The following is a 14,665-nucleotide window of genomic DNA, read 5'->3' on the forward strand; positions in this document are numbered from 1 at the left end:
CTGATCAAACCACATGGTAAAAGCTAATATCAAGGTTTAATGTGGAAAACGCAGCACATTAACGTTTGTGATAGTAGGACAGAAATGACTTCTCCTTTCATTTCTCCTAAGCAGCTGCTTGACATGTAGCGTCAAATGGTCATAATGGAGACTTTTGCGCCTCCTTCTTACAGGACAGTGACAGGTTTGTCATTTTCAGGTGTTTGTCACTGCTTCCAATGTTTTTACATTTTACTTTTACACCATTTTACAACAGCATGTTCTCCTGTCTTTCCCATTTTGAAGCAGAAGCAAGAGGAACGATCTTTTTGATGTTATGTTGAATTAGGAAGTGATGGATTATTTTGGGAGTGAGATGATGACACTGCAATTAGAGATGGATTTATTTAAGTTTTTTTTTGCACATTTACCATTTGCTAGCTTTCATTATTGCCTCTGGGATAAACTGCATCATAATTTGAGCTGCCTGCCGGTCTAACAGCCCAACTCGTGATTCTTTTCCAGCACGAGGTCATCGCCGTGTCCGAGAAGGTGATCGTGCGACTCCAGGACCTGGTGAAGTGGACGGTACCGGACTTCTCGGGATGGGCCAACGGTCTGAAGGTGGAGCCGCTCAAACCCTCGGTGCTCCGCGAGCTGGGGACCAACGGGCGGCGCGAGGCCCTCCACCGCTACAGGGAGAGCACGCTGACCAGCGGCCTCAACTTCAAGGATGTCCAGAGGGAGCGGGCGCAGCTAGGTGAGCATTCGCATTTCCCGGGTCTCCGCTGGCCCAGACGACGTGTGCGGGGGTGTCCCCGTTACCCCTGTGTCGTCATGTCGTCATGTTTATGTATTTGCTTTCGTTGCTCGCCATAAATCACATCATGTTTATTGTTCCTTGCTTGGTTTAACAAGTGTTGTCTTGACTGGAGTAATTCATCAGCTTGTAGCTGTTTCTGGTATAATGAGCTAAGAGTTGCGCTAATAGCCGCAGGCTGGAGGTAAATGTTGCCAGTTTGCCAACATATTATGATCACATGGAGCGCAACTACTTTGTTTTCTGACTGGGAAACATAGAAACTATACTTCCAAAGGAGTCACATAAAACTCCAGCTTATAGCACCTCTGATGCCATCAGTTCAGGTGTGATAATTATCTGTGCCGCGCAGCAGCTTAGAGGATCATTGATGTGTGTGTGTGTGTGTGTGCGCGCGTCTGAATGGTTGTCTGGTGTATTCATCTCGTACGCTGTGCCATTAAGTGCCTGTTAACGCTTCATTCTTGACTCTTGGGCTCTCGCTGTAGTTTTTAGCCATGAATCAGTCGCACAATAAAGCAGAAGATGACTCATTCAATGCAAATAGGAAACTGGCATTTGAGTCTAATAATTCAGAAGGAACATTATGTTCTCTTTGAAGCTGTTTGCCACTCTCTCTCACATGGCTGTGATGTAATGCCTTATGCTCAGTGAGATGGTGTAACATAACTTATCAAACGTGCTAAAAATACCTTCTTGATTATGCTGCCTTTTGTGAAGTCAGAGAGATTTTACCCCTAAAGATTCAAAGCAGGGTTATTTCTGCTTCCCGGCCCTGTGATAAATCATTGTTTAAGGTTTATAAATGTTTGACTTGTTCTGCACAAAATGTGGATTAATTGATGACTTGTGTAACTTTTTCTGCTCCACTCAGGGAAGCAGCTGTGTGTTTGTGTCTGATGCTGTATTGCCCTTGATTACTCAATGCTGCATGAAGCTCATACGCAAAAAGGACAAAATGATCAATAATGAATGCTTTGTTGTTATTCCAGTAATCAATGCGATGTGAATTTGCTTGGGTGTGTGTGTCTATAATTGCATGCTCACATAAATAGATTTGTCAGCTTGCTTTTTAAGCGGTATTATGTTCCATATCTTGGCGTTCTCTAAATGTGCGGCTAGATTTTATAGATTTAACCGTTGTCGGTGCAATAACCTGATGATAACACTATTGTTGCTGCGAATATGTGTGTGTGGGGGTGCGTGTGCGTGTGTGTGCCTATGTTGCTAATGAGCAGCGCTGCCGCTAATGACTCCATCAGGCTGTTTCTAAATGCACTTGTCACTCCGATGGGACACTCCGCCAGAAAATCTGCCCACTCAGCAGAACGGGCTTGGATTCTGGCAGGGGCACTAGAGACACACGCACGCGCACGCACGCCCTCACGCATACACACTGTTTGATAGGAACAGATGCACACATGTGATGCGCAGACAATCAATGATGTGCACTTGCACTCGTTTGTTTGTTTGCTCGCTGCGTCTTTGGCGCGCGTCGCTTGTTGACAGTGTAACAATATGAGGGGAGTGTTGGAGAGTTTTTGGGAAGCGGATCACTTATTCATCGTGGCAAACGAGCGCTGCTCTGCGCGCTGTGTTTTGCATAGAAAATATGAAATATGCCACTGCAACGCTGCTGACTTCTGAGATGAAATATTCATGCTGCAGCAGGAGCAGATCAGATAGAAACGTAGCCTTAAAGCATCTTGTTTCTGAATGTCTAATTCTGTGTAATACGTTGGCTCATTCTCTAAACTGATTTTTATGTTAGATCTGTACTCTCCCCGTCTCCCTCTCTCTCTCTTTCTTTCTTTCTCTCTCTCTTTCTGTTTCTTCTTGTTTTAGCCTGAAGTGACTCTATTCTTTGAGTGATGCATTTGCTGATTGTTATTCTTGGGCTGATGTGTAGCTATGTAAGAAGAATTGGATTGTTCCCCATAACAGGATACTGCAGCAAAACCACAATCTGCACAGAAAACCATTGTGTGCTAAAGAGCAATAAAGTGTGCCATTGTTATTGAGGGGGAACAGTGTTTTGTTATTTCTTCTTCCAAGTGTGTCGTAAGTTTTCCTGGCTTTTTGCCATTGTTATTGAAATGCATTCTTGTGCATTTGTTTTAAACATTTTTAAATATAAAAACCAAATGTGCGTAAGAAGCGCCGGAGGACATTTCTTTTGTTCTTCAGAAAATGGAGGGATAGTAAAGAAGCAGAGTTCTGCTGTGTGTTGTCTCTGGAAATGAATGGCTGCTTAAAATATTTAATTAGAGTGACCTTCGCCTCGAGTTCTGCACCATTCACAGCTCCCCGATGCCTTTAAGGTGGAAATAGTCGGGGTCGTAACTCAAATTACAGCTCTGGATGCAAGAACAATTTCACTGATGTAGCTGAAATAATCTTCACTTCCTAAAAAGACAGACTCTGACAAATTTGTTTCCAACACCAGTAAAGGAGTTGATGAAAGCTTTAAGATAAATTCCCCTTTTTTTTTTCTTTTTTTTGCAGTAGCATCATTTCACACTGATTTTTATTTTTTAGAGAACAGTTGTTTTTAACGAAATATGCTTTCTCAAACTGCACAATCTATTTAAAATAAACATATTTTCTTAAGTGATATTTGATATGTCGATCAAAGTTTCTGTCAACTGCTTAGATAGGAGAAACCGCAGACAACAGCATCTTTTTAAATTTTTACACCATCATAAACGTAAACCTATAAATTTTACCGAATTTTAATTGGAACTGTTTTGGTCTCCACCTGTGTTTGTCACATATTGGGACTCTTTAAGACTCTGCTAACTCTGTTAGTAAGTGGATTACATCATAAACGTTTTGACATATCAGGAGATTTTAAATGATGTCTCTTGTTTGGGTCTTTTAGCGGGACAGTGACCCAAACAGGAACTTCTGTAATGAGCTTAAACGATAATAGAGGAGCAGTTTGACTCTGGACAGTCTACAGCAATGGATCCCAAGTTTTTTTGCTTCCAACCCACAAAATAAAATAAGAAATAAAATAAAAAAAAACAGTTGAAGCGATTCTGTGACCCTGACAATCAGTTGAGTAAACGACCATTTCGACAGAGTTGAATAACCTGAGCAGCAACAGCAACTAATATCTATTTTTTTACTGCTGTTTTTATCTCTTCTGACACTTGTAGCATAGAAATGCTTTGTCATTATTCATTAATCATTAATCATTCTGATTATTGATGAATCTATGCCAATGGTTCCAACCACCTTGTCTGCATTTTTTAACATTTGATTGTTTTGATCCTTTGAGCTGTACCTTAACTTTTACGTGTAGTCGGGCTGCCACTAGTACATTTTTTTCTCCAATTTATTTGTTGACAAATTTCTTTAGTCGTTTTTAGCTGATTAATTGTTTTTCGCCCAGAAGCAGCACCTTTATGTATTCATTCATTTTAAGATAAAATCTAATTCGTTACATTGCCAAAAAAAAAAAAAAATCAAAATAACTTTTTTACTTAGAAAAATTATTTATAAATATAGGTATAAACTGACATGGCAAAAATAAAAATGCTACAAAGTGATTTTTTTTATTTATGTATTTGAGATTGAAATTTAAACAGAGAAGAATAAATCTCCTTTTAGTCTAAATTGAACTCAAACAGAAGAAAGATGCATCCCCATTAAATCCTTTTAGTTGAAATGTAATAATCCCACTTTAGTCTGACTAGCATTCATTAACTGTACTCTAAAACATAACGGATACGTGTTGAGATAGAAAACTAGCATTTCTATCAATATTCAGGTTCTGGTGGTTGAGCAAATAAATTAAGGTACACTCGATTTTATTATATTTTAATTCTAATTCATAAGCATCCGGCAAACTCCAGCCTGAGAACTCAAAGACGACTTTGTTCCACAAGAGCAATGAGTGTGCTGTATTGTATTTTGCACTCCTTGCGTAATCTGTAATGTGATTCACTTAATCAGGTAACGCAAACTGTCCGCTCAGTTTATCTTGTCCTGTTCTGAGCTTCAGAGCTTCTTTTTACAGCTCAACCCACCAGGGATGGTTTGCCAGGGAAGTTTACATTCTGCCCCTCTATCTCTCCCCAGAGGACTGGCCTGATTCTCTTCTTTTTTTTTTCTTTTTTCATTGCTGCCTGCTGAAATTGGTTTCTGGTTGTATACTGCGAGGCTGAGCGTTTGAGAGCTGGATCTTCTGATACACTTTGTTGATGTGTGTTGGGAGAAATACAGTTGATGAAATTAAATAAATAAATAAATAACACAAAAGATGGCTGGGCCTCTAAAAATGTCTCAGTGATTTATTCCCCCCCCCTCCGTCGAGGTGTTTCTTCAGTTCAAACCTTCCTTGTGCAAACCAGTGAACCCATTGTGAACTTGATATGATGTGGGGGATGATAAAAGGTCGTAGCTTTTGACTCCTCTGTTCAGCAACGTCGATGGTGTTGACTTCTGCCCTCACCTGAGGTGTCGTTTGTAGCTGGCTCATCGCTCAGCGCTGCAAGGATCAGGGGCTTCTGGGAAAATACTGACACAGTAAAATGCATCTGTGTAGCAAAAATAGCAAAAGAAAAAAAAAAGGATGTATTTTATACTGGTGCTTGTAAAATATAAGCAATAAAACTGCAGTGATCTGACCGAGTGATATCTACTGGAAAGTATGAAACAACTTAAAGTTAGCGGTACTTTTTTTAAATTAAAATGACCCTTTTGACACTTCTGCTGGGTCTTTGTGGAATAGACAGTGCTTGATATAAATATGTGAAAGACATGCAATTTATTCTTATATGTATTCATTCAACATACCATTATTATGCAGGTTTTACAGGTGTAAAAACAGGTGTAAAAGTGAATTTATGTCAGTACTTTGATTCAGAAAGTTAAACTCATTCACTCATTACACACAGAAAGAAGAAAGAACTTCAAATCCAACCAGAAAATCCAAAAGAAGACCAAAAAAAGAACAAATAAACCTCTCCAAAAATTTTGAATGGGCTTTCTCATTCTAAATCTACTTCTGGTTGTGATTATGCTCGGTTTTTCCTTCCACACAATTTCCCATCAAAAGGCTTCAATGAGAGTGTTCTGTGAACTTCTTTAGCAAATAATCTTTGTGGTTTTCCCTCATTGAGGTAAATGGTGAATGGTCTGCACTTTGATAGTGCTTTGTCAAGTCCAGAGAACTCCAAAGCCCTTCAGAGCACATTCACATGCTGAAATGTTGTGAAATATTTCAGTAGTTGTCTGTTTGACAGCAGTCAAGTCAGCAGTCTACCCCATGACTGTGTGTGTCATAACCTATCCTTTTCCAGTTGATTTGATCCAATATACCAAGTTTCTGAGAAGCCATAACATTCAGAAAGAACAAAAACAAACATTTAAAGCGCATTGCTGTTCAATGAGTCCATTCATTCTACATTAAGTATTGAAAGTAACTTTTTGATGGTAATTTAATCTGTCGAGATGCGCCTGTTAGCACCTGTGCAGGGCTGGCAAGCGGGTTCGGTAGCCAGAGGCAGCACATATAAAAATAACACAGGACTTAATATATCCTGATGTTTCCAGTTATTGTAAGCCTTCCACTATTGCTTTTGGGTACATTTTAGTGTGGTAGCACACGTATTGGGGAAGATAACCGTGGAGCAAATCCACCTGTTAGCGTCTTTATGCTTTGCATCGAGAGTCAGTCACTTAAGCTTAAATTCAGACCCGTGTTTAGTACATTTGATCCTGCCTCAGCTCGTCGATTGCATTGAGCGAGCTTGAAGCCGCGACAGGCCACTGAGGCGAAGGGGCTGCTTCTCTCCAGATTCCTCCCAGCCTCGCTCACTTAGGAAGAAAACCACTGTATTTTCCTCTCTGATGCAACATCTGATCTGTATGCCAGACTGGCCCGCGTTGATATCCAGACAATATTTCACTCGGAACATTTCAATTTGATGTGGCAGGTAGATCCTGTCCCTCCTCTGAGGCTGTTCTGAGCGCCGTAGAGGTGTTTATGTGGGCAGAAAGTTGCGATAAGATAAACAGAGAGCTGGCACCTCTTTTTTCTTCCTGGTTGTCTTGTCCTGGTGACGCTACAGGACGATATTCAGGACGCCTGAAGCCACTGTCACATGTGAGGCGGCTGTTTTGTTCGTTTCCTACTGCAACGTGAGGAGGAGCTGAGGGCTTTCTTGGAATAGACGTAAGATAACGCGCGCTTTGGTGCTGCGAAAGCAATGCCATGTTGTGACTATGACAAAGAGAGAAAACCACATTTTTTGCAAATTCACTTCCCCTGTACTCCTCCATGCAGAGTATGGAGCAGATTGTATTGTTTGCTTTCCGCCCCTTCAGACATATTTGCTTCTCATTCTGCTTTTTCTTTCCTTCCCTGCAGAACTAATTCAAGAAACTGTCCAAAATCCCCTTTGAAGTAATTTAATGGAGTGTTTGTATTGATTATATGCCTCTCCCGCCCCTCCCCTCTTCCCTGGCATGCTTTTTATTTATTTATTTAAATTTTTCTATCCCAGTTTTGGAGTTTATGGCTTCTTCATTATGCTCAGACCTGTAGGAGAGAGAATCACAGGCTGTTTTTCCTCACTGATGCGCTCATATCATTAATTCCCCTCTGACTGTGGCCTGGCCGGAAGCCAGCGAATTCTAAATCTGTAAGCAGTAAATTGTGTGCCGGGGTGGAAAAATCTATTAGATGTTTCAGCATGCCTCGAATTTGAATAGGAGAGAGAAAGACACAAAGTGAAAGAGAGAGAGAGAGAAAGACCACCCCATATCCTGTTATGCTGAATGCTGTAATCAAATTTGACTTTTTCGGATCGCTGTATTCATCAATTATTTTGTGTTATCTTATTTCTGGAATGTAACATAATGGGTTTTTTTTAGCGGCAGAGAGAGGTGGGATTAAGGCTGGTGGATGGTTAAACAATAAGAAATGCCTCAGAGGAAATAAAGAGCTCCGTCTCTCCATTAGGGAGGGCTGAAACAACAGTTGTGTCTCTCTTCTCTCCATTAGTCAGGTCTGAAGCAACAGAGATGCTATTGATGTGACCTCTGCCAGGCATTTTAAACCGCAGTGAGGTGCCTCGATATGACTGACTCATCTGCCTTTTTAAGCAAATTCATATATTTTGAATGGTTCTGCTTAAAAAAAAAGCTTTAAAAAAACAACAACACAAAAAACGCAGGGATTAGAATAGCAGAGGAGGAATGTGCTTTATTGTCTCAGCTGGGAAATTCATGTTAATACAGAAACATTCAGATTCACATAAAGCTAAACAAAAAAAAATAAGAATAAGAGATGCACAGTATTTACAGGATGCAAACAATGAAGCAGGGTAATTCAAAAATATAACAAGTATTCATAGATATTTACATAAAAACAACAACATCCTTCAGAGGAGAACTTGAGAAACTGTGCAAATAACTGGAACGATTATGAGGTTTTATCCGAGTTGATTTAGCAACATTCACCTTCTTTCCCTTAAACAAATTGCCTGTCTGTTCCAGTTAGTCTGACTCATACTTAAATCTTAGCAAACCAGGAGGGTTTTTTTTCCCTTTTTCGACTCATTTCTATTTCTGTCTTTTTGGGAAGCCGTTCTCAGTGCTGAGTGTTTTGTACATCTCCCTTGATATGTTTCTTCCTGCATTGCAGCTCCTCGCAGATAGATATGAATGATTCTGTCTTAGTCAGTAGGCACTCGAGACATCACAGATTGTACAGTTAATAACTCTGCATATTTTATGATATTGCCAGTCCATCTGCTTCGTGAATCCATTTTAACTGCGGCATTAAGCTGCTTTTTGTTTCTTTCCCTTTTCGAACAGGCTGTAGCGAGCCTCCGATCAGATAACTCAGGGCTGCGGAGGGTACAAATGTAACGCAGGTGTTTACAAAGTCAATATTCGGCTAGTTTTTATTGATTTGATGCTGCTAGAGGACGTATTTTAAAAGGGTGCTGCAGTGCAACTATCTCGAGACTTAGAAGTAGATTCTGGGAACAATGTTACATCCGCCATAGCTGTGTTACTGCTGCAAGTCTGAAAGTCTGTGGATTTCCTGAGAAACTTGGCAAACTGCTGCTATTGATATAATTAGCTACTAAGAATGCAGAACATTTCATGCCTTCAAATGCTGCAGCGACGCTTTCATTCAGAGGTTTTACAGAACAGCGTTTTGCTGTTGATGTAGTGGGATACAAACAAACAGATGTTGTGGATGAAGTCCAAAGAATTTGTAATTCACTGCAGCTCTCACCACTTCTTATGCGCGGGGCGGCCATGTTGGATTTTTACACCCTGGAGCATATTTTTCCAAGTCCAAATCTAAAGTGATGGAATTGAGATTTTTGTCAAAAGATAATAAAAATAAACAATGCAGAAGAATCAATTTTGAACAGTAAACATGTTTTTCTGTTTTACAGTAGTAGATTGATCGAAAACACACAGAGAAATCAGTTTTATTGTAGCTATGCTAACCTTGCTAAATATTAGATTAGCATGCTAAAGGTGTTAAGTCAATTTTGTAATAATTTTCTCTTTGTTTTAAAATAATAGCAAATGTTTTTTGTCTTACACACAGGGTGTGACATCACCTCTGCTGCTGATACTAGTTAATAATATTAATAATTAATGACCACCCACAGCAGGAAGGTTACGAATATATATATTTTTTTAAAGATCTTGGTTCATTTCTACTTTGTCGCCTTGTAGAGAAATCCTTCTCCACCTTTGGCGACAAATAGGATACAAAACATGTCAACTGATGCCTCATCTTAGCACAACTCAGGAAAAGCACATATAAATAATCAAAATGATAAAAAGTCTACAATAAAATAAGTGCGTGGACCACATATGTTTCTAGCTTTTATAACTTCTTTGAAATTCTGTTTACCTTGAAAGCCATTTTGTTGCTTTTATATAACTAAATTACTTACCTTGATACTGAACAATATTAGCACAGATGCGTCTATTTCTGGTTAAATTAGATGAGCATGATTTACATTATCGAGTTATGTCTTGGAGACGCCAGTGAACTTGTATCTAATTGAATCTTCATGACAGAAAGATTTTCCTACGAAGGCTTCTCTGTCGCACTTTTCTTTGCGTTATGTTTGGATATAATAATTGAAAGGCACGTTAATACGTTAAAAATTCACCTCACTGCTGAACTGATCCAGTCCTGTATTCCTACATTAGACTGCACTCAAGCTAAAAGCTAAACTGTGCATGTACACGGTAATAAACTATAAATTAAACATTTATTTTTCCTACATCGGTTCATATTTGTGCCATGATATGTAGATTATCTCTTCAACATTTACACCATTTAGCTCCTAATAAGCAAATAATAACAGCGTACAGACACAGAGGCAGCCTGTCAGCTGTAGTAAACACTATAAATGGAGAACTTTTAGCCTGGGATTGTTTCCCAGCACAGAGGTACTGCATTTTTCCCACATTGAGAGGTAATTGTAATGGAGGCTTTGATAGATTCCAGACCTTTTGGTGCGTTCCTGTGCGAGTCTCGCCGCGTATTTATATCTGCACGCTCACACACACTTACGTGGATCCATAACTGCTCTTAATGTGTTTGATGAAGCCAAAGACGTACAAATGACGTAATTTGTATTTAGAAGACATCTTGGTGCAGTTGCTTTAATGCATTTAGGTTTTCTTTGATCTATCGACTGCCAGAGGAGTTGGACAGAGAGTCCTCGGTGCAAACAATAGATCATTGATGCTCCTCCGTACTCTCTCTCTCTCTCAACCTGTCAGTCTGTTTCCTTGTTATGTGGTGGCCTGAGGAGCACTTGGTAAAATGAGAAGCATTCAGTCAGTCTGATTTTTCTCTTTCTCTCACTGTCTCTCTGATTTTCCTGTAACTCAGTGAAAGCAGTTGTTTCTTTCAGTGTGTCAGACAGAATTATTTAAATTTAACAAAGGCTCAGCCACAGATTCATATCATTCAGGTATAAATAAGAATGTGTGTGTGTGTATATATACAGTATGTATATATATATATATATATATATATATATATATATATATATATATATATATATATATATATATATATATATATTGCACTGAATAAATAGTCATTGTGAAAAAAGGGACTGCCATTAGCAAATAATTTCCAATATTTCTGTTAGATTTTTAAGCCGGAGCAACATGCTAACGTCTCAGTTGCCTCGCAAAAGTGTTCATATGACTTTAAATATTTTTTTTTTCAAACTTGATCACTTTTCTCAAACTTGAATTTATTTTATCTTGAGAAGGCAAATAGATGTACATTTTTGGACGTATGCTTGCCACACTTTTCAGATTTAATTTAATTTAAAAAAATTTTTAAATACCTTTTGTTTCCAAAATTGCATTTAACCGCAGTATCATAGTATTCAATAATAATATAATGTTTTCATGTTTCTCTTATATCCTGCAGCTCTAACGAGCCTCCCGATTGAAAAGTGCAATAAATTCTAACATTCAGAGTATCAGATGTGCTGCTGCCCAGTTGGTTTTGGTCTGTCAAACAAAATCCTGACCAGCGTCGTTGACGCTTGTGGTTTTAACGGGACTGAATATGACACGGATCATGAATGTGTTTGCAAGGCGCTGGAACGCCGCTAAAAGCTGGTTCACAAACACAAGCGTTTTCCCAACCGTGACTCACTGAATCAGTTTTGTTGCTAGCAACACAATAAACTCGACCAATAAGAGGGGTTTTTGCATGAATGACTCGTGCATATAAACTTGTTATCTCAGCTGGCAGTTATTCTCCACTGAACTCCTTATCTTTCCCATGCAAAGAGAGACGAGCGGCAACGGTCCCTGCATGAGCGTGTGTGTTTGCTGTGTGTCTGTGGGTGTGTTTCTGCGTGTGTTTGTTGTGTTGCAGTGATTACAGCTCTGTTAGCACAGCGGCGGGTGGAGGTTCGCCACATCAGAGGTCATATTTTGTAATCAGGAATGAATGTGTTTTTTTTAAAGCCTATCTGGCTGCAGTTTGTCAGAAATTACCTGCTTGTTTAATGTGTCGCCTGAAATAGACAGCAGCGCTGTGGAAAAGTGCTCGTGCTGGACGCGACTTCAAATGAAGATCGCTACCGATGGTGGAGGGAGAATGGTTTCTTTCTCTCTTTGTGGTGCCGTTAGAATGTATAATCACAACTAATTGCAAGCAGAAGAAAAAAAAATCGACAGATTGCATTTCAGGGGTTTACTTTTGTGTCTGCCACACATTAATAAGGAATCTGAACAGATGGTGGTGTTTTTAATGACATATTGCTATCTGTAACATCCGCTTTGAAGCCTCAGACTGAAATGTCTCCCCTTGGGGAGCCGACTAGTTGTCTGCTGCTAATGTCACTCTTTTCTTTGCCACACTGCTACATCCTCCAGTCAAATAAATGCTATGCTAATATGAGCATTGGGCCTCATGCAATTAATGAAGAAAGTGTAGGTTTATCACAAAGGCCAAATTATGGGTAGAAATAGGGAATGTTTTCACGTTAAAAATGCAATGTTCAGCCTTCTTGTATTTGATATTGATGTCTGGTTGCAGAATTTGGCAGCGAAATGCAGAAATGTCGGGCCTAAAAATGATCTACATCTCTGAAGTCATGTCTTTAAGAAAAGAGGAGGGAAAAAATCAGAAATACCTGACATAGGATCTGAGAGATTGCTCAGTTGATCTTCTGCATGCCAAGTTTACAGCTCATAGCTCTGTGGGAATTAGCTTTGTGATGCTAAAATAGTGTTTTATGCGAGTCAAATGGTGTCATTTCTGTTGTTTCTCATAGATTTGACAAAAGAAACCTGAAGAAGTTGCATCTTTATTGGAGATTCACTGATTGTTGTTTCTCTGGTTGATACCAATATCCAGTTTCATTTGCGCTCTGATGTGAAGATTCTGATTTTGACTCGTTTTCTGTCATAATGGCTATAAAACCAAACAGAGGACATGCTTCAGGTTCTTTTCCAGAGGAAATAAAGGAATTACAAGACGGTCACATCATCATAAATATTCAATATCTGGGTGATTGATTGGTGTATCTGTGCTTTATGTAATAACAAGAATCAAAGTTGAGCTTAAACAAAACAAGTTACCAACTATCCTCTAAACTTTTCCAAAAACAAAGCCTGTTTTTTCTTCCTTATTATTGTTTTACCGTGGGGAAACATGGCTGTCCCAAATAGCCTCCAGAAATGTTCTTTCGTATCCCCCCCTCCACCCACCACACTCTCTTTTTTCCTCTTTCCTTCATTCTTTTGAAAAAACATTAAATCATGTTTCCTATTACACCGAATACGCCCTGAGAAATACATCTGAGTTGATAATGAGGGACCCTTCTTTGAGGAAATACACACAGCAACTTTGATCTAGAATGGCATGTAATTCCTTGCCTGACCCAATTCCCAATCTCCTGATAAGATGTTTCCCCCCCCTCTCCTTCCTTTGCTCCAGCCTTCCTGCAGTTCTCACTTCTTAAACGGGAACTTGTCCCATTAAATGGGACTAACATGCCATCCATTTCACTCTGCAGGAGAGGGGATGTGTGCAGTTTGAAAACGCTGTCTATTACAGCCTGAGCCGAAGAGACTCCTGGCGTATTCCTCCTTCTCCCTCTGTCACAGACAACATCAGAGAACCCTGATCCCAGCTGCTCAGTCGAGTCTGAGCTGGACAAATGAGAGAGGCCATCGATAGCAGATAGCGTATCCTCACCTGAGTCAAGCAGGTTTTCAGACGTGCTCAAGCAGAGACACAGAAGAGCTTATTGGTTGTTTGTTTAGTCTGAACGCAGCTGTATATCTGCAACCAAAAGACAGTTGATTAAATTTGCTCCCTGTGGTATTTGCACATTCTGTTCTGTTTTTCTTCTTCTTCTTTTTCTTCCAGCTCTCAGAATTGACTGAGCTATAAGTGGATTGACCCCCAAAACCCAGCAGAAGTCTTTCATTAGTCACGATGTAGCAGGAGACCAGACGGCAAACAGCGTTTAGGGCCAATCCATCAACGCACAAAAGCAGATTGACAAGACACAAACATGTCCTGGTCTAACACGGCTGTAGCTGCAGCTTTTACAGGGGTAATGCAGGAGTTTTTATAGCGATGGTTTTGATGAAAAGTTATAGGCAGTTAATATCTTGCTTGAGCTCATGTAGAGTAATGAGGATCATTTTCAGCAACAGCATCGTAATTAAGTGTTTTCCAGAAATTGCGACTCTAAGCTACTGTAGGCATGGACCTATTTACTGGTATTTCAGCATTTTAAAAGGCTGTGGTGAAATTTACCACCACAGCATTTCTGTGGTTTAAATTACTGTTCACTTTGTTCAAAAAAAAAAAAAAAAAAGTTGTTTAAATTCTTTCCAGATGAAAACTTAAAAGAAAAAAAAAAAAACTTTTTCATCGTAGTTAAGGGCTTTCTGAGTAATTTGTTTCTTTGGTCTTTGTCATTGACAGATCAAATTGGATTTAATTTTAGGTGGGATGAGTTAGGAAAATAGCTGATGGGACATGATCGGTGTGAAACCTACGACAGTTTGAGATTACACATCAAAGACACAAAATCTTACCAAGTATTCTTGGTCTAGTTTCCACTGCAAATATGTTAGTACACTCGAAATCAGACAAAATGTATTCACAAGTATCTTTTCAGCACAAATTAGAAACTTTTTTAAGTCAACAATTCAGCAATATTGATTAAAATATTGTAGCTATAAGTGAAATAATCTGCCAGTGGAACAAAGCATTTTTCCCATGTTATAAATTAAAATGTTTTGTGTCGTTGGCAGATTATTTCACTTATAACTAGCACTTTTCATCAATATTATAACTGTGTTGATATTGCAGCT

At 39.3% G+C, this 14,665-nt stretch overlaps 1 protein-coding gene across 1 annotated transcript in view; it reads left to right on the forward strand.

Moving 5' to 3' along the window:
- Positions 1-14,665, forward strand: part of arid5b (AT-rich interaction domain 5B) — a 106,397-nt gene that overhangs the window by 14,232 nt on the left and 77,500 nt on the right. Inside the window, exon 3 of the mRNA XM_014470692.2 lies at positions 505-739. Coding sequence (XP_014326178.1) covers positions 505-739 — 235 coding nt within the window. The remainder of the gene's footprint in view (positions 1-504; positions 740-14,665) is intronic.

Source organism: Xiphophorus maculatus, chromosome 22, assembly GCF_002775205.1.
Source record: "Xiphophorus maculatus strain JP 163 A chromosome 22, X_maculatus-5.0-male, whole genome shotgun sequence".
NCBI classification, from domain to species: Eukaryota; Metazoa; Chordata; class Actinopteri; order Cyprinodontiformes; family Poeciliidae; genus Xiphophorus; species Xiphophorus maculatus.